This window comes from Pseudorasbora parva, chromosome 11 (genome assembly GCF_024679245.1).
Source record: "Pseudorasbora parva isolate DD20220531a chromosome 11, ASM2467924v1, whole genome shotgun sequence".
Lineage (NCBI taxonomy): Eukaryota > Metazoa > Chordata > Actinopteri > Cypriniformes > Gobionidae > Pseudorasbora > Pseudorasbora parva.
In genome coordinates, this window is record NC_090182.1 from 21,484,968 (window position 1) to 21,511,429 (window position 26,462).

The 26,462-nt window shown below is 35.6% G+C and overlaps 4 protein-coding genes across 8 annotated transcripts; 3 read left to right on the top strand and 1 right to left on the bottom strand.

Moving 5' to 3' along the window:
- The first annotated feature begins 16 nt into the window (after positions 1-16).
- zgc:101583 (uncharacterized protein LOC494104 homolog) lies at positions 17-8,124 on the top strand. The gene is made up of 6 exons (XM_067457394.1): positions 17-108; positions 566-701; positions 795-851; positions 1,065-1,155; positions 5,750-5,910; positions 6,019-8,124. Exons 2-6 carry the CDS (start codon positions 566-568, stop codon positions 6,669-6,671), a joined length of 1,098 nt encoding a protein of 365 aa, XP_067313495.1. The 5' UTR covers positions 17-108; the 3' UTR covers positions 6,672-8,124.
- Positions 7,781-9,905, bottom strand: timm8a (translocase of inner mitochondrial membrane 8 homolog A (yeast)). The gene is made up of 2 exons (XM_067457395.1): positions 9,651-9,905; positions 7,781-8,382 (listed from the first exon to the last, which is right to left on the bottom strand). Exons 1-2 carry the CDS (start codon positions 9,759-9,761, stop codon positions 8,221-8,223), a joined length of 273 nt encoding a protein of 90 aa, XP_067313496.1. The 5' UTR covers positions 9,762-9,905; the 3' UTR covers positions 7,781-8,220.
- uqcrq (ubiquinol-cytochrome c reductase, complex III subunit VII) lies at positions 9,865-11,257 on the top strand. Its single transcript, XM_067457396.1, has 3 exons — positions 9,865-9,989; positions 10,808-10,978; positions 11,080-11,257. The coding sequence occupies exons 2-3, from the start codon at positions 10,825-10,827 to the stop codon at positions 11,172-11,174; spliced, it is 249 nt and encodes an 82-aa protein (XP_067313497.1). The 5' UTR covers positions 9,865-9,989; positions 10,808-10,824; the 3' UTR covers positions 11,175-11,257.
- A 1,319-nt stretch (positions 11,258-12,576) lies between these two features.
- Positions 12,577-26,072, top strand: gsr (glutathione reductase). Of its 5 annotated transcripts, XM_067457397.1 has the most exons (15): positions 12,577-12,808; positions 12,898-12,962; positions 13,061-13,330; positions 13,581-13,607; positions 13,698-13,786; positions 15,728-15,797; positions 16,046-16,193; positions 16,651-16,705; positions 16,790-16,889; positions 16,977-17,063; positions 17,217-17,384; positions 21,247-21,358; positions 21,580-21,711; positions 25,184-25,317; positions 25,450-26,072. In XM_067457397.1, the coding sequence occupies exons 3-15, from the start codon at positions 13,100-13,102 to the stop codon at positions 25,597-25,599; spliced, it is 1,503 nt and encodes a 500-aa protein (XP_067313498.1). In that variant the 5' UTR covers positions 12,577-12,808; positions 12,898-12,962; positions 13,061-13,099; the 3' UTR covers positions 25,600-26,072. The 5 variants fall into 5 exon arrangements, with proteins under 5 accessions (XP_067313498.1, XP_067313501.1, XP_067313502.1 ...); XM_067457400.1 differs by lacking the exon at positions 12,898-12,962; XM_067457401.1 differs by lacking the exon at positions 12,898-12,962 and having other exon boundaries at positions 13,177-13,330.
- Positions 26,073-26,462: the final 390 nt, after the last annotated feature.

Sequence of the window (26,462 nt, forward strand, 5' to 3'; positions counted from 1 at the left end):
AATAAAATAAAATAAAAAACATCTGGCAACCCAGTTTACATAGTCACTTCACCAGGAAGTTTTTTCACACGAGACTAAACTGCCACCGATGGATGATACGAATGCAAGGTTAGTCCGTTTAAGAATAGTTTATATTTCTTTTAAATGTAGTCGTAAATGTTAATTAATTTAAGCTACCGTCACATGAAACAACAACAGGTTTAAAGCGTATTACGCTAACGTTAACCAAAATCATCGTAAAAAGTAGCTTTCCCTCTGTGCTGTGATCATGCATTTGCTCTAACTTGTAAATGTTTGGAGCAGATGAACAATAGTCTACAATAAAATATCGTGTTTTATTATTTTGAAGAACTGGCGACGTGAAGCAGGAGTGAGTCACATGATCGGATTGCTTCCTATTCTATTCTGTGGCTGTTTTAACTAGTGTGCTTCATTCAAAGCTTTGCTATTATATGCCCAAAATGCTATCTAGGCAGCTTACTAGGTTTTTAGACAGACCCGTCGATGTAAATAAAATACCTAATGGCCAAATTTAATATAGTTCTTCTAATATAATTGCGTTCAGATGGATGCTGCAAACCGTTCTGACTTTTACACTGGTTTGGCACTGGCTGTAAGTTCCACTGTCTTCATCGGTGGCAGTTTTATATTGAAAAAGAAAGGACTTTTACGACTGTCAGAAAATGGCTCTACTAGAGCAGGTAGGTGACAAATTTACTGATAACTTACCATTGCACAACGCAGTATTTGAATTGCAGTGATTGACATTCATTTTTTGTGTTCTGTCTAATCAGGTCAAGGTGGATATGCATACCTGAAAGAATGGTTGTGGTGGGCAGGGCTTATATCAAGTATGACATTATCATTTTATGTATTTATTTGCCATTAGTAAACAGAATTAAAAGGCTTAACCAGAATATGGACTTTAATCAGATGTGCATGTAAATATGATTAGTGTATGTGTATTTATAGATAGATTTAGTAATGAAAGATTGCTATCTACACATTTAATGTCATGAACGCCCTAATCACAATCTTTTGTCTTGTCATGTATTTTATTTTAGTGGGAATAGGTGAGGCAGCAAATTTTGCAGCTTATGCATTTGCGCCTGCAACATTAGTAACACCCCTGGGAGCACTGAGCGTTTTGGTCAGGTAAATTTACCTAGTAGTGGACACCACAATTCAAAAGTTATAAATGTAATTGCAGTCACAGATAGAGATACAGTATTGTTCAAAGGTTTGGGATCAGTAAGATTTTTTCAGCAGTCATTATTACTCCAGTCTACAGTGTCACATGATCCTTTAGAAATCAAGTGTTGATTTGGTGCTCTGGAAATATTGCTGATTATAATTTTTCGGTTGTGCTGATTAATATTGGTCTGTGTATCATCTGATCATTTAATTTCTTGTTTGGAATGGAATAACGAGAACAGATAAATCATTGTGTTTATTTGGGGGGTTTTTTAGTTTAAAAAACGAAAAATTAGATTTTGGCTTGATTTTTCGTGTTTCGGTTGTGGTTTATAAATCAGTTTATTGGTACGATATTTAATTTCCACACGTGTAAAGCTCATGACAAATAAACATTCCAGGTGGACAAATATGGAGCCAGATCAGCCTCAATAATAATACATTTACAAAACAAAATTCATAAATGCATAGCACAATTCACATTTGTAAAATCGGATTCGTAAATTCAAAACACGATTCATAAATGCACAAGTTAAAAGCATAAATATTTCCCCAAATGCTCACACAAATGCATCTTACCTAAATAAATGTAAAATCTTTACACAAATATGTATATATCAAGGTCTTGAATGCATTTCCATCACACATTTATGAAAGATGTTGCATGCATTTATGGATCGTTGAATCTGCATTTGCGAATCGTCACACGTGCATGGACTGCATTGCATTTGTGTGTGGGATTTTTGAGACCTTCCTGGCAGGTTAGGATTCGTAAATATCTTTTTTTGGAGGACGTTCTGTTTAGCCAATCGTGGTGAGCTTTTAATCCACCAATCAAAACGCTCCTTACTGATCAGACTCAAGAAGCTCACTCCTGCCCTTTTTCTGTGCATTCTTTCATGATCGGTTGTTTCACGACCTTTATGTAAAGACATTTTAATGGGTACTCTTTTTTTTTAGCACCTATTGCAATTTCTACAAAATTATGATTTATATTGTTCGCACAAAATACAGCTACCCGGTTAGCCTGCTGTCTTATTCACCAAAGTTGCATACCGTTTATTCATGTTATCTTTGAAAAATGACTTCAATATAAAACAATATTATAACTGTATAGTAAGAGAAATAGATTAAGTGGTCTTTTTAGATCTCTTTATAGTTTATCATAGGCAAGTCACAGGTTACAATATTTCTGTAGATCTGAATATTCATCTTATTACTAGCACTTTTTACATTTCACCTTACCTTTAGGGCTCTCCTCTGGTTGTTGCTGATTTTATTAAACTACATTTACATATGTAGTCCAAATAATTTTTACTTTACACAAATTTAGTCACTCATTGTATTTATTCACAAAACATAAAAAGCAATATGACAGAGTTCACAAAAAAAGAATCATCCTTGGGTTATTCCTAATCTAAACCTGTATGACCTAATTTTCTCTGCTGAACACAAAGGGAGGTGTTAATGTTAGCATCATATAGAATTATTAAGCATAATAATCTTCCTTATTCACCATTTACTTTACATTCACCATTTACTTTTTTGAACCAAAGAAAAGTGAATGGTGAATAAGTAAAAATTATATACCGATAAATACAAATACACCAAAATAGTACAAATAAAGTACAGCACATGCAAATGATGCAATGATTGGCAAATTTAAATATAATAACATTAACCAATAGAAAAATACAAAACAATTTCAGTGCACAGTTGTTATAAGATACAACAGAAAAAAAATGCATTTCATCATTAAAATGTACATTCTCATTTGAAATAGTTACAATCATTAATTAGTTAATAATTAGTTTGCTGCAATTATTATAATAATTAAATTGCAATCTAAATATGTAATGTAAATGTAAAATGTATAATGGCTGTTATTGTTGAATCAATAATATTTGTTGTTTTAATGTGCCTGTGTTTTAGCTGTTTTTCAGCACTTTTATAGCAGGTTACATTGTTATGCCAGTAGGTGGCAGCAAGGGCTCTTCTAATGAGTTAGTAGGTTAGTAAACCATTCCATTCAATGCTGATCCATACAGAGCACCGCACACGACGTGCAAGACAAAAAAGTAAATTGTGCCTACGATTTACTAATTCGTCCCCTCGATTAATACATTTAGCCTACTATTTTCCCTGCACGTCATGCTCTGTAGATTCATTCTGTTGTAGTAGCTAATTCTGTGACCCTAGTTATAAGGTTAGGATTAGGAATAGGTTTAGTAGTAGGTTGGATTTGCTCAATATAGCGCCAACTAGGGTCACATGATTTGGTCAGTCACAGATTTTGGAAAACACCGGAAATCTGGCGCTTCATTTCATAGAGATCATTGTATTGACTAACGTTGACTTCTGTCATCTGAAAACCCCTTTACCACTGAAAGAATACTATGACAAAGATATAGTTATACAAGCAAATGTGGGGGGAAAATTATGTTTCACTGGTGCACTAAATAGATGTATTATAGCAAACAAAGTTTAGTCATGTTCCCGAGTAATATCTGCATGCACCTAATTCTGCAGAGGACACATAATACACCATTAGACAGCAATAAATATGAGAGAGAAGTCTGGTCTGGAAGGTGGATCTGGAACCGACTTCTGTCCAGGTTGTCACAACATCTCTTGTTAATCTGTCTTCACAAACTGCCCTGAAATACAACTCAAACATCAACAAGAATTGTTATAAATATAACGTGAGATTTGTACATTCACAATGCTCATTTGGCCTCTGTGGTGAAGTGTGCAGAAAAAAAGAAACAGTGGAACATAAACAATTTGTTACAGAGCCAACAATATGTGGTATACAATGTCAGGTTTATTAGAAATAAATAAACTAGAGCATAGGTGAAAATGCAGGGGAAAAAATAATATACAGGATATACAATATAATATCTTAAGATACCAGAATTTACGTTTAGGTTTTACAGATGCATGGTGATATACATTGTCAATACTGGTTCACTGTGAAAGATTAAAACGTGTCTGAAATCGTTTCAGGCCATTTTCACGCTTTGTGTGAGTGACGTCACCGATTAACAGTGAAAACTTTTAGGTTAAATAATTAGATTAACATTACTTCCATTCATGACACATTGCCAGCAAACCTATCAAAACCTCTTATCTACAGATAATATGTGATTAAGAGCCCAAATGTCCTTATGGCGCAAGGCTAACGTTAGCCTAACATTACCTCTTATATTTAACGTTAGCTTAATGGTTGAGACTCTAACAGATTTTTTCCGAAGACACTAAACCATTTCTCTAAAGTAAATATTTAACAGAAGCTTGCAAGAAAGTGTCAGGAACAGGTGTGTGTATTATCTGTGTAATTTTAGGGACTAAACTTACCTGAAGTGAAAACAACAGTGACAGCTCCATTTCCATGGTGATCGCAGGCTAACCGGGTAGCTGTATTTTGTGCGAACAATATAAATCATAATTTTGTAGAAATTGCAATAGGTGCTAAAAAAAAAGAGTACCCATTAAAATGTCTTTACATAAAGGTCGTGAAACAACCGATCATGAAAGAATGCACAGAAAAAGGGCAGGAGTGAGCTTCTTGAGTCTGATCAGTAAGGAGCGTTTTGATTGGTGGATTAAAAGCTCACCACGATTGGCTAAACAGAACGTCCTCCAAAAAAAGATATTTACGAATCCTAACCTGCCAGGAAGGTCTCAAAAATCCCACACACAAATGCAATGCAGTCCATGCACGTGTGACGATTCGCAAATGCAGATTCAACGATCCATAAATGCATGCAACATCTTTCATAAATGTGTGATGGAAATGCATTCAAGACCTTGATATATACATATTTGTGTAAAGATTTTACATTTATTTAGGTAAGATGCATTTGTGTGAGCATTTGGGGAAATATTTATGCTTTTAACTTGTGCATTTATGAATCGTGTTTTGAATTTACGAATCCGATTTTACAAATGTGAATTGTGCTATGCATTTATGAATTTTGTTTTGTAAATGTATTATTATTGAGGCTGATCTGGCTCCATAGACAAACATTAAATGCAAAAAACCAATGTGAATATCTTAAAAGACACTCAAGAGTGGCAAACCTTGAAACAGGGTTCAGGTTTTAAGTAGCTGTACAGCTTGATGTGTAAAGCTTGTTCTTATAGACAGATATGGCCTATTTATGAATGAAATTAATTTGTCATTTAAAATGATGCAAACAGGGAAAGTGAGTAGTAACGACTTACCGTATTATCCTGTCGTCTCCTCTAGTGGACAGCATAAATCATTACGGCCTTCATTGCTCAGATAAATAGAAAGTTTAAAACAACAGCATTTATTAGAAATATAATATTTTTTTAATGGATTTTTTTTAATGAAATAAAAGTCTTTATTGCTAATATTTGATTAATAACAATCCTTGCTGAATCCCCCCTCCCCCTAAATTTCTTTAAAAAATCGTACTGACCCACACTTTTGGGGTTGTACAGTCTCATCTGAACATTATTAATATACATATTAATATCTGAGTATCTAAAATAAGTTTTTATTGGATGTACAACTTTTATTCGTCAGCGCTGTGCTTTCATCATACTTTCTGAGTGAACGGCTGAATATCCATGGGAAAATTGGCTGTTTGCTGTGCATCTTCGGCTCCACAGTTATGGTGCTCCATGCTCCGCAAGAGGAAGAGGTGGCATCGTTAAAAGCAATGGCAGAGAAACTTAAAGATCCAGGTTTATTTACAAATTGATTAGTGATAATTTACAGATACACTAAGGCAACTTGTGAACTCCGTATTGTTTTTTTTTTTTTTTAAATCATCTTTTTTGCATGTATCACAGGATTCATCGCTTTTGCTGTCTGCATTGTCGTGAGTAGCCTGGCCCTGATCTTCTTTGTCGCTCCTCGCTATGGTCAGAAAAATGTTCTGGTGTACATTCTCATCTGTTCTGTGATTGGTTCATTATCTGTGTCCTGTGTGAAAGGCCTTGGCATTGGGATCAAAGAGCTGTTTGCTGGAACAGCTGTTCTGAAAGAGCCACTGTTCTGGGCTCTGCTCATATGTCTTGTGATCTGCATCAGTATCCAGATAAGCTACCTTAATAAAGCCCTGGACATTTTCAACACTTCTATAGTTACACCTATTTATTATGTCTTCTTCACTATATCTGTCATGGCTTGTTCAGCCATCTTGTTTAAGGAGTGGCTTCGAATGTCCACCGATGGGGCTGCTGGGACTGTTAGTGGCTTTCTTACCATCATCATTGGCATTTTTCTTCTTCATGCATTCAAGGACATTAACTTCAGCTTGGATTCTCTCCCTTTATATCTGCACCGCGGACTTCAAGGCAGCGCGTGGAGCCAACCGTATGTGGCTTTGCCAACCGACGAGAGAATTACTGTGGACAAAAGCAATCTGACTAAGGAAAGAAGCTCAAAGGGTTTTTTTCCTGCAAGTTCAGACAAGAGTTGCAATGGTACATTTTTTGTCTAGAATAATATTAGCACAAAAAAAAAAACCTCAATGCTCATGAGTGACTACTAAACTACAGATGTACTAAATGCTACTGTACAAGCCAACTTAAACCATTAATACTGTGAGAGTACTTTAATTAGCATTTTGTGTTTTAGTATACAATACTTGTCTTGCATATCTATAATTTTTCTATTTTTATCTTGTTTAAGTTTCATGCTAGTAACGATGAGTAACTTGTTTTAAATACAAAAATCCTGAAGTAGCAGCATAATGTTTAAAAATGTTCTGTACAATCTTACTAAATGTTACATTATTTATTCGATGACCAAACCAGCCTTGTTTAGGATATGCATATAATTAGATTGATATCAAGAACTTTAAATGTATCAGCTTAATATGCAATGCCTCATCTGTTCATGAAAAACATGATATTGTTTATATTATGTGTGCTTGACAACTGATAAAATGTCATTTCAAAGTTTGAGATCAGTAAGATAGTTTTGATTGTTCTGAAATATAGTCTTTTATGCTCACCAAGGCTGCATTTATATGATCAAAAATACAGTAAACAGTACTGTTTTCTGTTTTAATATATTTTTATTTATTCATGTGATGGCAAAGTTCAAGAGATCAGGATAGAATGTTTAAAAGCATTTATTAAAAATGTATATCTTCTGTAATATTATAAATCTCTTTACTGTCACTTTTGATCAATTTAATATATCCTTGCTGATTTAAATAATTACATTTTACTGACCCCAAGGCAACACGTTACATAAGGTGTCATTGTTAACATTAGTCAATGTATAATGCAATGCAAATACATGGTGTATTTGTTAATTTTAATAAAAAATTTCATGTTAGTTCAAAGTGCACTAACTGATGTTAACAAATACACCTCATGTTAAAATAGTTAACTAATGTAACCTGATTGTTAAGTGTTGACGGGAAGAAAAAAAATGAAGAGGTGGCACGTTGTTTTCTGTATGTGTATCTGGAGTACCGCTAAGCTATTTTAATAAATAGCACACTGAAACCTCTATGAAGTCTCATTACTATTTAAGGAGCTTGAGCAATTTGTAACTGAAACTTAGCTTTCTCCTGTCTATACACATCATGCGAATAACTGCAGAAAGTATGTTGTCATTTTATTTCAAGTTCACATTTCAACAGACACTGAATAAGCCACAGACCTTGAAACATTCCCAGTAAGACAAAGTATTGTATACTTGGTATGCACTTTGACGAAAGTGAAATGCAGAGCCTCCTCCTCAATTCCGGATCTGATTTGTAAAAAGGGACCTTTTGGATGATGTTCCACATTATGTACTCAATTTCAAACCAACGTCTTAGAACTGGGAAATGTCAATAATATCGATGGTAATGATAATCAGGGCTTTCTATGGGACTGTACATGCATCCATTTGATTATGAATATATGGCCTTCAAAATAATAAAGAGCAAAGAGGCACTTTTGTCTTTGAGAAATTTACTGAATCCTGTAAATAGCAGTCGCCTCACAGTTCTTGTTGGCATGACAAAGCCTCAATAAGAGGCTGAAGTTCTACTAGTCTGTCATGGTCTCTGAGAATGTTCCTCTACTCCTCTGAGTTTGCTCTAGTCTGTTGAGGATGAATTGACTTGTATCGATGAATCGTTCCACACAGTTCACAAAACAGACCTCTGTCCTGGAGTCAAGCTTTGGACCAGGCTTGTCCATGCACTTCTCCTGTAAAGACAAACACCTTGAGCTCCAAAGAAACCCAGAACTGATGGCATTGCTGCATTTAGCAAGTAAACAACATATAATAGTTTTGAAGGGCCTGTAATCGTTGATGGGTGTAAGTAGGTTAGTAATTAGTAACTGTAATTTAATTACTTTTCCCTTTAAAAATGAAAGGGATTACTCTTATTTGTGTAATTACAATTACTTCACAAGTAATTGAACTAAATACTGTGCATAGACTGTAGAACAATTATATATAATACAATAGTGGAATTAACATACAAATTTTAAGACTAACTTTAAAATGCATGTTTTTATACATCCATTTGTAATACGTTGCTCAGTTAATAAGAAAAATTGTAGCTTTTAGATGTATTTTTATATTATTTATTTGAATGAATTAAGAGGCATTTCGTGTCTATAGTTCAATCGCTTAGCTCAATGTTGATATAGGAATTAAAAAGTAATTAGAAATAATAAGTAATAAAATATTTTTTGGGGAGAGTAATTTGTATTGTAATCTAATTACACTATTGAAGATGTAACTAGTTACTAGTAATTCATTCATTTTTTAGATTAACTTACCCAACACTGCCTGTAACCTTATTACATTTTTAATTTAAGTGCACAACTGGATACAACAAAGATTTACACCACCACATATTACATGAGGTAAATTTGTATTATTGTGAAAAATGTAACTTTCGTTTCCACAAAATTATACATTTATTTTGTATATATTTTATAGTTCACCCAAAAATAAAAATTATGAATAATTTTCTCCCCATTAAACCATCCTAGGTGTATATGACTTTCTTCTTTCAGACGAATACAATCAGAGTTGTATTAAAAAATGTACTGGCTCTTCCAAGAGCATATAGAGGTATACACCTAGGATGACTTGAGGGTGAGTAAGTTGGATAATTTTTATTTTTGGGTGAACTATCGCTTTAAGAAGCACAGGTTAATAATCATTTGTCACAATAATACTACAGTTTGTATTGTAATTTTCTTCAAAATAATTTGGTGCTGAGAAACCCAAAGGGTCACAAACTCCATGACTAAAGAGGGCAGCACCTTAATTAAATTAATTACTTGAACTAACTTACATGAAACATCTTCCATATCCACAGATCATAAACATGCTAACACGCCAGGGTAGAGATCAGACAGGGTATACTGTGTATTGTCAATCCTCTCTATATATGTACAGCATCATAAAGTCGATGCATCATTCATCATGCAGTCCAAAAGGACAGAAACACACTCACCCAGCACACTTCTGTCATCTGATGAACTAACTGCTGAAACCTTTGCTTTTGAGACTCGATCTCGATAAATTGCTGCAGTTGAGGGTCTGCCGTGACTCCTTGGTTATCCATTGGGAAGAAGAATAGCAAAAGCTACACAAAATCGCTTAATGGTGATATCGGACTACTGTATACAATGTTCCAGCGCTATGCTGACCTTCACGTGTCTCGATAGCCAGGAACCAGTAGAGCGGAGCACCAATGAGAAAGCGTGGAATCAAAAGGAAACGGATATGACTTACGGTTGCACGCGGAAGTTGTAGAATCCACAGCAGGACAAGGGTGTTAAGGAGCAGTGAGGTTTGTGAGCAGAACAATCTTCCCTTGCATTGTATTTTGAGTTTAGTGAGTTAAAAATGACGGTATTATCTTAATTTAACGATAAAATGTATGTATGTGGAGTATAAATGTGTCTGTAAATAGGCTGCGTGATAGAGATGAAAGTCAAACAAGGTCTTAGAGAAAGCTGCTAGCCTAGCCACAATAACGCATTATAAATGTGTTATAAAATGTTCAGTGAGTTGTCTATGCACTCACTGTCTATTTAAGTTATGTTTTTAAGTAATTATTATATCTGTCTTTGCTAGATGATGTACGCGTGCGCTTCTTGTTAACGTTATGCAATATTGAATTGATCTAACCATACGTTACTTAATGAGTATAACCTTACCGTCTTGGTGTATTTAAATGATCGTATCATGACTCATAGAACGTCTTTTCGTGCCAATTTAATTCCCCATAGTGACATTTATAGGAGTTTTTAAAATGTAGAATTTATAATTACAGTTTTATGGTCTAAGCCTGATTTTGTACCTATACAGCTGATTTGACTTGTTATTGTTGAATAGTTTATTCAAATGAACGTATTCAGTCATTGTAGATACACTAAAGAATCAACTATTCCAGTTATTACATGTACTGTAAAATTTGATTAGATTAATACTGAAAAGTAAAATTGACTTAATTAATTAATACTTTAATTAACTATTATTTAAAATGTGTATAAAATATCAAAGCAGATTTGATAAAACATCACCCCATCAGTTAATTTAAACTATTTTCCTTTTTAAATATGTTGAATGCAATTTATTATTTCTCTCTCTCTCTCACTCTCTCAGATATTTTTTTCTGCACAATGGGTCGTCACTTTGGAGATTTAGCCAAGATAAGGCATGTGATCACCTACAGTATTTCTCCCTTTGAGCAGAGGGCTTTCCCAAACTACTTTTCCAAGGGAATCCCAAATGTGTGGAGACGATTCAAGACATCTGTATTCAAGGTTGCACCACGTAAGTCATTTTGGGCCTAAATTATTACTATTTTAAATATAGGTTAAAGCAAACATTGTGTGTGACTAAACCTCTGTATAAAACTCCATCTCTATTTACAGCCATGATTCTGATGTACCTGACCTACACCTGGGGCAATCATGTACATGAACAGGGCAAAAGAAAGAACCCTGCAGACTATGAGAATGACCAGTGAAATCGCCCTGCTGAAGGCATGTCCTTGTGTAACTTGTTCCTGTACAATTCATCAATAAAGACAATATTTATGGGAAAAATCTATTTCTGACTTGTTGCCAGAACTTGCTGCTTAATCACACTCAGTTTAGTAGCTTGTTCAATAAAGTACCCTGATTTGATGCATCACTTAAAGGGTTAGTTTACCCAAAAATTAAATTGATGTCATTAATGATTCACCCTAATGTCGTTCCACACCCGTAAGACCTCTGTTCATCTTCGGAACAGTTTAAGATATTTTATATTTAGTCATATTTTTTTATTTTTTATTAATTATATTTTATATTTAGAATCTCTTGAAGCATCAAAAATACATTTTGGTCCAAAAATAACAAAAACTACGACTTTATTCAGCATTGTCTCCTCTTCCTTGTTTGTGTTCAATCCTCAAATAAAGATTCAAATGGTTGTGAATAAGCATATTGATTCATGATTTGGATCGCGTGTCAAACTGCTGAAATCACATGATACCAGTGGTCCAAATCAATGATCGATTCATGACCGTTTGAATCTTTATTTGAGGTTTGAAAACAAACGCGGAAGAGAAGACAAGGCTAAATAAAGTTGTAGTTTTTGTTATTTTTGGACCAAAATGTATTTTCAATGCTTCAAGAGATTCTAACTGATGTCACATATGGACTACTTTGATGATTATTTTATTACCTTTCTGGACATGGACAGTAAAGTGTACATTTACTTGCATACACTCGGACTAAATATAAAATATATAGTCCTGTGTTCTGAAGATGAACGGAGGTCTTATGGGTGTGGAACGACATTAGGATGAGTCATTAATGACATCAAATTTATCTTTGGGTGAACTAATCCCTTTAAGATTTGTCCTCTCATTTGTATCAGTCATCAGAAATTTGTGACTGATGGGAGTTTACTGCCAAGTATTATTTACTCCTACTGGATACCAAGGTACTTTATGCAAAAGTGTATTCTATAGAGATTGTTTTTTTTTTTACTTTTTTTTTGGTTTATATATATTAATAACATTTGAATATGCAATTAACAACGGTGATTTTCAACTTCATTACTCTTATATATATATTATAAATAACATTTGAATATGCAATTAACAATGGTGATTTTCAACTTCATTACTCGATACAGTCTTCAGTGATACATGATTATTCAGAAATCATATGCTGATTAGGTGCTCAATAAACATTTCTCAACTTAAGTATATATATATATATATATATATATATATATATATATATATATATATATATATACAGAGAGCGAGACCCCAAACTTTTGAACTGTATGACTACCGCAAACGATACTAATTTATATTACTTCTCTGGCGCATTAATGTTACGCCGCTGCTTTAATGTTTATGTAGTGACGCTACGTGTTGAAACGCGCATGCTCCGTTAACTCGGCGTCATTCTGAACTCAGTTTACATCGACGCATTCTGTTATAAACAAACGCATATGAATACGAAGATGGGCAGCATAGATACACCTAAAGAGTTTATACCTCAACAAATCTAAGCAACGACACTTTATTTTTTTAAATATAATGTTTACAACAATGTACTGCAAACGGGTTTCCCCTACAGGTATATTTGCTGCTCTTCGTCGGTGAGTTTGTGTTCGTGAGCTCATGTAATTTTGATTTTACTATTTTCCTTTTTCAAATAAACCTGACTGTTACCTGTCGCATTTAAAAGCAAGTAAGTTGAGCACCCGGTATATTGGGAACGGGACTGACAGTGAAGGACAGTAATAAGCATGGGTAACTATGACTATTGTCCAGACTTGCTTCTGGGATTTACACACTATTGTGTCAATTCACAATGACTAAGCATTGGCTTTTACGTCCCTCCCCATTAGTTCAACTACTGCATTGGCCGGGGTGTTGGCTTCCTGCTTATGGAGATATTAAGCCCGCTGGCTCGACTGCGAGCGTCTTTTCTTACTCTTGGACGATCGCTGTCATCTTCTCGTAGACTAATCACTCGCAGCATGGCCTCTGAATCCGTCACGCGCTTTGATTTTCTGGTGATTGGGGGAGGATCCGGAGGGCTAGCCGGCGCGCGGCGAGCGGCTGAACTCGGTGCCACTTCAGCCGTGATCGAAAGTCACAAACTCGGAGGTACCTGCGTGAGTAAAGACCATACTGCTCCTGCAACACCACATTTTCCTTAGAGTCATATAGATGTGTTCTTTAGACGAGTTATTATTTACAGTAATTGGTCGCTGGATTAGTCACGTGTATAGATGTGTTTGGGAAGAATCCAGATCCAGCTCTTTTTTGTGTAAATGGTTTAGTCTAGCACCTATGCAAAAAAAGAAAAAGAAAATGTCTGCTGATATTTTTGACTTTGGCCATTAAACTTCTCTTCTGCTGCAGGTGAACGTTGGTTGTGTTCCTAAAAAGGTATATTTTACTTTTCTAATTACTCCTAATTGATTGCCTAATGTAAGCAGAAGTGTTCAATAACAACTGTGTCTTTTTGCATCCTTCCAGGTTATGTGGAATGCATCCTCTCATGCAGAGTATCTCCATGATCATGAAGACTATGGATTTGAGGGAGCAAAAGCAAATTTCAGCTGGCAGTAAGATAACACTTTCTTAAGAGTTTTCTTCCGGGTTGTTTGGCTGTTTTTTTGTGGATAGTATGTTGAGTTACATGGGTGTTGTTTCAAAGCAACAAAAAAAAAACCTGAGTGTGTCCTCTCTTAGAAAAATTGTATTGCTGTAGATGCCTTTTGCATGAAGTTCAAATAGCCTGCCTTGTTTACTAAACATCTGATTAGGCCAGACAACGATTTACTAACAGCAGCAATATTGTAGGGGTATATGGCAGAAAGCTTTGATGCAAATTTGACCTGAGGTTCGAATCTGCCTTTTTTCGAACTCGCTCTACTCCCTTTTCTCATCACATTGGAAAGGAATTTATTTTCAATAGAAATTAAGAAAATATTCGAAAAGTGGAAATAACCCATCTAACTTTTTAATACTTTTTACTTTTTACTTACTTAACTTTTTATCAGTTTGGGCAGTGTTTCACAACAGGGGTGCAATCTGACGAGAGCAGGGGTGCCGTGTAAAAGGTGGTGGCACGCACTTGCACCGCGGTTCGTCCATATCCGATGACGCATCTTTAATATGGGTTGTAACTTGAAACGAATGCTTTATGTATGTTTCTGTCGATAAATACACGTGCTGGCTGCTCAGTGATACATTACAACAGCGATAATAATAAAAGAACGTATGTAAACGTGTGCAAAATGGTCTCTCTTAGTAAACTTTGTTCAATGCATGTGAGTGCTGTCGTATCTTTGAATATGAATACAGGTGACGTGTAGTGTTTTATTTGAAAGTAGTACTTTTTTCCCTGAACATACCGAACCGTACTGAAACCGAGATACAAACCGAACCGTAAGCAATCTGCACCTTTACCCCCCTAAAGGCGGGTGTACACGGTGCGATTTTTGCTGTCGTACGAACTCGCAGACAATTTTTTTTTCTCGGGAGAAATCGCATGGACATCGTAGACGCTCATGGTCGCGGCTCGCACCGTGTGAGAGGAAATACGAGACGAGAACGTTAAGAGCACCTCCCGCCTAATTAGATAATTTTTAAACATGTTTAAAAAGTTCGGGGAGTCGGCCCGATTTTTACCAGCATATATGACTGTCCCCTATTGGCAAATCATGCACAAGCACGTCATATAGGCGCAATCTATGACTATTAGCTCATCGGCTGCAAACATACTGCGTACACACACATACACACTTTCTCTCTCTCACGTGCACTCTTCTCTCTCCCTCTGGTTGTTTCGGTTAAAAGGAATGGCTACTACTGTCCTCTGCTTTTCAACAAATCATTTGCACACATTTTTTCTTTATTTTTTTGTATCTGAAGCTATAGCAACAACATTGAAAGCTCTGGTGTCTGTGTACACGAAAACTTGTGTGATCGCGGCCGGCTCGCGGTGCAAACATTCGTGCCATGTACCAGCTGATTTGATGCGATGATCAAATTAAATGACTCAAAGCATCTGCAATATCTCACCTTCCAAGTGTCCGAATTCGCACAGTGTACGCACAGAAGGTTGGGAATCACTGGGTTAGGGATATGTGATCAGAGGTGCTGAATTAGAGACGGTAAAAAATAAATTACTAGTAATATCAGTAAAGACACAAATTTTAAGGGATACATGTAATAATGGCATGCCATAGAGAATATAGTTTCTGAAAGAAGATGTAGTAATTCTTGGCACAAAAATGATTTTTTACTCTTGTGATAGTTGAGGATAGTCATGTTCCTGTTCGATCTGTTACGTTACAACTTTTGGTATTTATTTTGCTTCCCTTTTGTGGTAATGTCAGTACAGCTTTGGGTAATCTTGTCAAACACAAAAGCATGGGGTGGAGTTATTTGTTTTAGTAAGAGGTGAGTTATGCTGTATAGAGTTCGGCTATCAGGATTTTCATGATATGACAAAGATAAATTAATATAATAAATGTCACTGTGGGTATGTGTATTTTCAGACTCATTAAACGCAAAAGGGATGCTTACGTTAGTCGCCTGAATCAGATTTACCGAAGCAACCTTGACAAGGTAGGCTGTGTTATGTTACTCTTAAGACAGCAAATTAATTGTAAAGTGATTTGTGGAAAATACAAGACCAAATTCAACATGGTTTTCATGTCATGAAGAATCAGATTTGTATAGTACTTGTACTACAATGCAAAAGCTGTACCCAGCAGACATTGAGGGAAACGATTAAATGGCGTTATGAAAAGGCTTCTTTAAACATTTAAAATTGGTATTGATTTGACTGAGAAGTTGTTTGTGGTTGTTTGTAGGCCAAAATTGAGTCAATTCATGGCTATGCAAGGTTCACAGATGGCCCTGAACCTATCGTTGAAGTCAATGGAAAGAAATACACAGCAGCCCATATCTTAATCTCCACTGGCGGCCACCCGTCCACTGTCAGCGAGGATGATGTGCCAGGTGGGCTTGTTTTTTCAAAATTAAACCTCTGGCTTTACTTCTCTATGCATCCTTTCTTGCACTTACCATTATAGGGATAGTTCACCCAAAAATAAAATACTCACCCTCAAGTTATTCCAAACCTGCATGAGTTTTTTCTTCTTATGTTGAACACAAGAGGAGATAGTTTAAAGAAATGTTGGTTATCAGACAGTTGATGGTAGCTATTGGCTTCCATAGTATGTTTTCCTACTATGGAAGCTAATGGCTACTTTCAGCTGTTTGATTACCAACATTCTTCAAAATATCTCCTCTTGTGTTCAACAGAAGAAGAAGAAAAAATTATACAGGGTTGGAACAAATTGAGGGTGGGTAGCCTAAGTGATGACAAAATGTCTGTTTTTGGGTGAACTATCACTTATATATTTGTCTCTTTTTTGAAAACATCTTCATTTTGTAAATTTCAATGTTACTGCAGGAGCCAGTTTAGGCATTACCAGTGATGGATTCTTTGAACTTGAATCTTGCCCTAAGTAAGTGATTCATTGCTAATGTCTGCTTAAATTATTGTGTCTTCTTAGCTTATTATAAAATAACAGATCACTGTTTTCACCTAGACGTAGTGTCATAGTTGGGGCAGGATATATTGCTGTGGAGATGGCTGGTATCCTTTCCACTCTGGGGTCCAAAACGTCCATCATCATACGACAAGGAGGAGTAAGAGCCCTATTATTTTTCACATGGTTTAATGCTACTATCATGCATAATACAAAGTAAGCAATGACTGTGTTCTTTTGTTTGAAGGTACTGAGAAACTTCGATGCCTTGATAAGCTCAAATTGCACCAAAGAATTGCAAAATCATGGTATTGACTTACGGAAAAATACTCAGGTAACTAGTACTCAGAAGTGTTAATTAAGGTAATAAATAGCTGCCTTATTTTACAGTCAGATGTATCAGTTTGTTTGGCAGATTTTCAGTTATAATTTTTCTCCACACTATATCTTGTATAAATATATCATAATATTCTTACATTGTTTACAGGTGAAGTCAGTGCAGAAGACTGACAGGGGCCTCACTGTTACGCTGGTGACAAAAGACCCTGACGACAAGGATGCACAGGAGAAGTTGGATACCATCCATGAGGTGGACTGTCTGCTCTGGGCTATTGGCAGGGAACCCAACACCGCTGGCCTCAACCTCAGTCAAATAGTAAAGCTTTATTTCAATTTGATTCATATTATTATTGATATTAGTATAAATATGATTGGTAAAATATTACTAGATAAATAATAATAAACAAATACCTAAGAAATGTGAAATGGTCCAAGATTATAAAACTACAAAATGTTGATTCTGGAAGGAAAAAACTGAACTTTACTGTATAATAATATTTTTACAGTACACCACTTGCAGATTTAAAAAATCTGACGGAAAAAAAGTTGACCATGTAATTTTTATAATCAAAATGTCATGACTCAATCTTCTGGGGAAACGAAAGACTTGAATCTGGTGACTTATGCCAGACTTCTCCAATTAGTTAGTCAACATTCAGTCTGGCATTCAGATCTGCCTTTGTCCAATCAACAACAAATGGATAGATGGATAGAATCTAGGGCTGGGCGATATGGCCCAAAAAAATTATCACGATATAATTTAGCATATCAGTCGATATCGATAAATATCACGATAAATGTAAAATCTTTATTTCTTTAAAGTTTAAAGGCATAGTTTTGCTCCTGAGTGAAAGATGTAGAAAACAGACAGTTAGCTGTGGTTTTAAACTATCCTTTATTGTCAAAACATGACAAACACTTCCCAAACAAGTGAACAATTTATTTAAACTGAGGTAGATTTATTTATTAAAATCTTAACTGTGGTCAGCATTTTTTTACTCAACACTATAAATCAATAATATATCATTATATAGGGCTTGAAATTAAGCATGTTCATGTGCTTGTCCTTCGAACAAGCAAATCGTTCAAGCTTGTCCAAGTAAAAAATTTGCTTGTCCAGAAAAGTGTGTGTGTGTGTGTGTGTGTGTGTGTGTGTGTGTGTGTGTGTGTGTGTGTGGTAAATATAATTTATTCTGAAGCAATATTCTCACCAGTGTTCAATCAGCTTTGACATATTTAAATCTGCATATTTGTGGTTTTTATTTTTATTGAATCATTTGAAATTTGTGATATTTTCACCTTTTATAAAGGGCATTTTCCCTTAATCTTGTTAAATATAGGCTAAGCTTCATGTTTCATTTTATATTTGTAATTTTGATCAATACATTAAATTAAAATAAAACACTATAAGGGCTGTTACCATTCAAATTAAATAATTTACACTGAAAAATTACAACAGCATTAAATAATGTTTTGAGATTTGTAGTTTTGAATAGACAAATAAGACATGTTGGAAAGTATGTTTAAAGATCCAATTAAACCACCAGTAGGTGGCAGCAGGTGGCCGTCTTAATGAGCGAGTCATTGAGTCGTTCATTCAAACGATTCATTCAAACACTGAATCGTTCATTTACCCACGTTGCTGTGAGACTCGTTGCGGTTCTGCTGTGAACGATTTTCGCAGCTGAAATAGAACAAAAACGCTCAATATAATTGTGTAAGTAAAACACTAAAAACGCAAACGGTCAAAAAAAAAAGCGTTTTAAGAAACATTTTGAGGCCCCTTCTCTTGCCTCACAGTGGATTGGTCCACCGTGCATCTCACCAGAGCCGGCCCTAGACCTTTGGGGGCCCTAAGCAAAATTTGGTTGGAGGCCCTTGACCGTTTTAAGTAAGGCCTAAAGAAAAGCAATGACTACCTTATAACTATACTGTACATATATCTACTATGTTACTTTAAAATTTTGTAGTCTATTAAATTATGTTTTAATTATTCTATGTAGCCTACTGTATGATAATTATCTTTTTTTTACGCTGCTGGTCCTGAGTACGTATTTCGTTCTTATGTGGTAACATGTACAGAACGTCAATAAAAGACCTTGAGTTCTTGAGTTGAGTTCCATGTTTGATGTCTAACAGGAAAATTATGATACAACTGAGCTGAATGGCAGTGCAGTGCAATGAACACACACGGATGAACTTGCTGAATAAAAAGACTGATAAAGTGATTTTCACTGACCATCAAAGAAACATTTTTAATTGACACCAGAGTTTAAAAGGCAAAGACAGCACACCATAACAAATTTTGCTGGACAAGAAATTGGTCAAGAAATTATTGCGATAAATGATAAGATTTTTCGTTCTAAACCCATTTTCATCTAAAATAATGATAATGGCATAATAATGCAGGTACACCTTTTTTAAAGATCAATAAACTTTTATCTCTAAAGACTCTGATACGGAAAACATTTTAAATATCCACAATAAATTAACAAAACAACCGAAAAACAAGAAAAGCAATGGACTCTCAGTCTGTTAACAAAAAATACACTTGAATAAATACCAAAAGCAATAAATAAAATTGATGAAAACTGCTTTAGGTACACATTAGCGGTGGCACGGTTCACAAAAGCCACGGTTCGGTTCGTATCACGGCTTTAGGGTTTAGCTTACTTATCCACAATTCAGGATACAGTATTAACACAATTGTTATATCATGTAATCATGCACAAACTGAACTTGACTATCTCTGAGGAAAGCTAGGTGAGATTTTGATACAGCAAGAGAAAGACATTGATGACATGCTTTCATTTATTTGGCAAAAAAAAAGGAGAATGTGTATTGCTATCTCTACAGGAACGTATGTCCCTTTTTTAGACACAAATATTGAACTGAAGAATTAACTTGCATTTATCAAACGGCCAACTTCAGTGTAGCTTTAAGCCTTGTTTATACTTGACGCGTCCGCACGCGCGCGGCAAAAATTGCGTCAACGAGAGTGCGCGAGACCCAATTTCGGTTGGCGGTGTGCACGTCAAATTTTGTAACTTTGCGTGCGGCTCCGCAACCGAAGAAGCTCGAGGCGAATCTGGCCGAGCATGACGTCTCATCACGCCTGCACCCAGTCTGCGCTTCGAGTATAATAAACACCTCCCCAAACAGATGAGGCGAGGTGCGTGCGCTCTCTAGGGGGCCCTCTGCAGGCCACGGGGCCCTTTGCAATTGCAAGGGTCGCTTAGTGGCTGGGCCGGCTCTGCATCTCACCGACACACACACACAAACACACCTCACCGACAGTGGGCTGGTCGGGAGAGAGAAAAGTTCAGTATTTGTGGATCTCCAGTAAGGGCTGTCTAGTCTATTTTATAAATTTTAAAGACCAGATGACATTATTTCTCTTTTGATACAGGCGATGCGGAGTCATTAATAACGTTACATCACCAAAGACAAACAATTATGATAGCGATGTACAAGTCTGATGTTTTAGTGATTATAGTTTGGTAACGTTAGCCTGTTGTAAATAAGTCACCCACTACAGCTAACAAGGTAATAAGCCAGTGTGTGAATGTAGTTAATGTAGATTCACCGCTGTGTTGGGCTGCATGTTATGTGGAAGAACTTAGAAGAAGCACGATCATTTAATAATTAAATTCCGCGTGGTGAACGTAAACCTATGATAAGCAGTCCACGCACGTCGCTCTGTTTTATGTCGGATGGGATCGCCAAAATATCTCCAAACCAGTGAAGTTGAGCGAACTAACTTGTCAACGATATCTGTGTCCTTCGAGCTGGCCGTGAGCTCTGAGTTTTCCTCACTATTGCTCATTTTTATCGCTCCACTTATCTCCGATCCTCCAAGCCTGTCAGTCACTGACTGTAAACATTACCGCGTGCAGCACCCAGAAGCCCGGTCTGCAATACGCATGCGCAGCATTACGCATAGCGCGTAAGCATTATATCGAGAATTTATCGACCTGTTGTTATCGTTTTATCGAGGAAAATTATATCGTGATAATTATCGTTATCGTTTTATCGCCCAGTCCTAAACATTTTTCTGTATTGATAATCAGTTTCACTTGGATGTACATCTTAATATAGAACACAAGTAGCAAGCAACTGGAAGCAAATTTTCAGATTTTGATTACTATGAAAACTTTTTTTTCTATGTTGTTATTCAGGGTGTGAGTCTTGATGAAAGGGGACATATCTTGGTGGATGAGTTCCAGAACACCACTCGCCCAGGCATCTATGCAGTTGGGGATGTTTGTGGGAAAGCACTTCTTACACCTGGTACGTTTTCAAGATCACATCCTTAAAGAGAAATTGATCCTACATGGATTTTTATCTTCCAGGTGTTTTGTATGTTGGGGGGTTACATCACGGGGCCCCCCAACTTTATAATTATATAAATAAATATACATATAATTTTAATTTTTTTAGCATCTGTTTTTTGGGAATATATATTCAGTTTATACTGATAAGCGGTTGTTGTTTCCTTTTTGTATGGATAGTTGCCATTGCTGCTGGCAGAAAACTTGCTCACCGACTGTTTGAGGGCAAACCAGACTCCAAAATCGATTATAATAACATCCCTACGGTTGTGTTTAGCCACCCACCTATCGGCACAGTAGGATTAACTGAAGGTGAGCTTACTGTATGTACACATAATGCTTTCTTATAGTATTTTGAGATTTTCTTCAGACTCTTTATGTAGCTAGTGTTATTTTAGTATTATTAGTATATAGTACTTATAATTTAAAATATCTTTTTTTGTATATCTTTTTAGTTTTAATTTCTTAGTATTATGATTTTGAGCATTTCTTGGTATTGTATATTTTCTACTTTTGTAATTTTGTATTCATTTTTCACTATAATTCAGGGCTCGACATAAACGCTTGTCCTGGACAAGTGGATTTTTTGAAGGGGCAAGTGAAAGAGAATTTTACTTGCCCGACCGGACAAGTAGTTGATTAAAATGTCAATAACAAAAAATAACTAAGGGATCACCAAAATGCAAGAATGAATCTGCATTCATTTAGTGTAAGTGGCGATTGATAGTGCATAATAATATACGTAATGTAACAAACTGACAGTAACAAGGTTGTGCTGTTGAGGCTCATGCAGCCTCTCAAGGAGAAATCACAACAAATGAGCAAGAAACTCACTAACATAGCCTACTGTGTAAAAAAAAAAAAAAACTTTTATACTTATAATGGATGATACAGTTAAGCAAAATCACAACCAAGTGCCATTTTCCTGAATACATCAAGATTGAAAATTGTGACACTGATTTCTTATGACAGGCTCAATAAACAATTAATTAACATTAAGTCACTTACATTTTAGATGCAACATTTGTTATTGTTCAATTTCAGCAGCAAATATTTGTAAACAATGATCACAGCAGAACCCTAACGCATCTCACGGAAACAGTGTTACTGATTGATTCAGTATTTTGAATTTTTCGGTTGAATCAAAGATTCAATGACCTATTCATAAACGACTGCCTCATTCGAGAATGAATCACCTATTTACTGGCTGTTTAGTTTCATGTTTAAACATACTTTCCAACATTTCTTATTTGTATATTAAAAATATATATTTAAAACAATCTCATAACATTATTTAGTGCAGTTGTGATTTATCACTGCAAATTATTTAATTTGATTTGTAACAGCCCTATGGTGTCTTGTTCTTATTTTTTTATATATATTTTTATTATAATTTATTGATCAAATTTAAGAATATAAAATTAAAATCAAAGCTTAAGCATAGGATATATTTAATAAGATTAGGGGAAAATGCCCTTTATAAAAGTAACAAAAAAAATCACTAATATGCAGATTTAAATATGTCCAAGCTGACTGAACACTGGGGAGAATATTGCTTTAGAATAAAGGATATTTACTACACACAAAAAAAAATATATCTGGACAAGCACATTTTTACTCGGACAAGTGAATGACCGAAGGACAAGCATGTGAACAGGCTTAATGTCAAGCCCTTTATTTTTAGCTTTAATTGATTTTTATTTCAGCTTTAGTTTTAGTCATTTTAGTCCTTCAACATACAGTGCATCTGAAAAGTATTCACAGCTCTTCACTTTTTCTGCATTTTGTTATGTTGGTCTTATTTCAAAATGGATTAAATTAATGATTTATTGCCGCAATTCTATAAACAATACCCCATAATGACAATGTGAAAGAAGTTTGTTTGTAATTTTTGCAAATCTATTAAAAGAGAAGCCATGACACTCAAAATTGAGCTCTATAGCACCTGTCTATATGAGGTCCCACAGTTAACAGTGCATATCAGAGCACAAGCCAAGCCATGAAGTCCAATGAATTCTGTAGACCTCCAAGACAGGATTGTATCGAGGCACATACCTGAGAAAGAGTACAGAAAAATGTCTGCAGCATTGAAGGTCTCAATGAGCACAGTGACCTCAATCATTTGTAAATGGAAGAAGTTTGGAACCACCAGGACTCTTCCTAGAGATGTTCACCCAGCCAAACTGGCCGATCAGGGGAGAAGGGCCTTAGTCAGGGAGTTGACCAAGAATCCGATGGTCACTGACCCGATGGTGACAGAGCTACAGCATTTCTCTGTGGACTGAGGCAAAGTTTTATATTTCAACAGGACAACAACCCTAAGCACACAGCCAAGATAACAAAGGAGTGGCTACAGGACAACTCTGTGAATGTCCTTGAGTGGCCCAACAAGAGCCCAGACTTGACCCCGATTGAACAAAAAAATGGCTGTCGAGTTTTTGAGGTCCGGAAATAAAAAATCGATAATGTTACACTTAAAACAACTTGAGGCTGTAATTGGTGCCAAATGTGCTTCAGCAAAGTATTAAGCAAAGGCTGTGAGTACTTATTTGATTTAAAAAAATTTTTTTTTTTTTAAAGATTTCAAACAAACTTATATCACGTTGTCATTATGGAGTATTGTTTGTAGAATTGAGAAAAAATATATGAATTTAATCCATTTTGGAATAAGGCTGTTATATATCAAAATGTGGAAAAAGTGAAGCAATGTAAATGCTTTCCGGATGCATTGTATTTTCATAACGTATTCATCTATTCCATCATTTAAAGTGCCACTTTTATGCTTTCTGGAATATTACCTTTCATGCTATGTGTAATATTGCCATTTATGAATGTAAAGGTATGCAAATGTTTAAAGATTGTTGAAGAATGTTTACAGACACAAGAGACAATAACTTAATTTGTCATGCACTTTGCCTCTGTTACATATCTATGTAACAGATTTGAATAATACCAGCCTATGATTCTTAATTGGCTGGCAGTGAACAACGTTCACTAGTACTTTGGCCTGCTTTCAAACAATGTAGTTGTTACTGAGGCCTGGAAGATTTTGGTTTCTTGTTGTCGACATGTCAAGAAAATGCTGTTTTCACTTCAAAAGTATCAGGACTCACGCTGAAATTGATATGGAAAAACTGACCAAAAAAAAAATACAGAGTTAATATTATTTAGCATTTTAATAAAACTTTAATTCAACATATAACCATCACAAAAAAACAAAACAAAAAATCTAATAAATAGGCAAAAGTCTAAACATTAAGCCACATTAGTCTTTAGTGCAGTTTAGCATTTAGAAATTTCAGATTCCTCAGCTTGGATGGGCTGATGCGATTTCTCCTCTCTGTGATTGTTTGTCCTGTTTTTGAGAAGACTGAGGGAACCAATGTTGCAACAATGCAAGTCTTCCTACACTTTGTTTATCCATGGATAGAACATTTATGTGGATGAAGTACAACATTGGGCTTTCTGAAACCACTGCACTGGACCAAGTCTGCGGCTGAAGATTCAGCTCTCCCTGATGGGAGTGGACTCTTCTCGTTCACTACAAAGAATCGGCTCTTAGAGCCAGCCCGTTCATGAACAACACACCACTTTTTGAGACTCATTGAGATATATGTGGATGTGCAATGTATATTATGAGAAAAATAGGGTTTAATATGTGTAAATGTATTGGAGACCTCTAAAACAAAATTAAGAACCTTTAATAGCATAAAAGCACTTTAATAATACAGTATTTAAATTATATTAACATATGCTGCTTCTGAATTGATGTCATGATTTTTAGATGAAGCAATCAAGGCCTGGGGAAAGGACAATGTGAAGGCTTATACCACTTCTTTCACTCCCATGTATTACGCCATCACCACTCGAAAGAGCCAGTGCATCATGAAATTGGTGTGTGCTGGCAAAGACGAAAAGGTAAGGGAGTAATCAGTCCATCAATCATAAATGGGTATGAAATATCAAGATGGATCATTATTTTTTATTTAATTGTATTTTAGCAGTAATGCTGTTACAGTACGTCATTTCTTAGCCTGTTTCCTGTTTTAGGTGGTTGGTCTCCATATGCAGGGTTTTGGCTGTGATGAGATGCTTCAGGGTTTTGCAGTGGCTGTTAACATGGGGGCTACTAAAGCAGACTTTGACAGAACCATTGCCATCCACCCAACGTCCTCAGAGGAGCTAGTAACACTCCGCTAATCAAGTATCCGTTTCCCAGCATGCCACTTCAGAACAGATTATGTTCCAATCCAAACAATAAAAATGTTTTTGAACTATTCTCCTAACATCTACATACCTAGAATTTTGTAACAAGAAGCATATAATTGGTTTGTTGTATCCCTGGGGTCATGTACTATTGCTAGTGATTAAGGCACAATACAGCAACCATTGATCAGGCTGTCTTGAACATTACATTGTTGTACATTTTCCAGGTATTATTGTTTCATTGGAACACGGTCAGTTGAAGGCTTGATGATTTATTATGCTTAAAGTCGAATTAAATTTGTTTATAGTAAAACTATGTTTCTGTGATCTTACATTCCTAGAAAGTTAATTCAGAGAGTTGCTTTGCTTGATATTTGTAAAATAAAACTGGATATGCACAGTTCAGCACATTTGAGTGTAGACCCTGAATACATTTACAAAATAAATTTTCATTTTTGTGTGGTTAATAGATCATTTCTTAATGTATTGACATCGTCAATATACTTAATAAATCTGTCACTTTTCATAAAAACATGAGGACTATCAATTCTTCCAAAACCTGGGGCCTATTGCACAAAACTAGGATATGGGATTAAGCTGGGATATCTTGATCTTGTCATCTGTGTGCAAAATTTAGTACATCACTGTCATGTAAACATACCCTGAAGGCACACGCACCAAGAACTATAACGATAACAAACGATAACTGTATATTACTGAATAAATTGAGCCAGGATCACCAATATATCCCGGCTTAATTCCTTATCCTAGTTTTGTGCAATAGGCCCCTGAAGTAAGAAACTCTTGATTCATGCATATGCTAAGATATATGACTGATATTTGCCACATTGTACTGA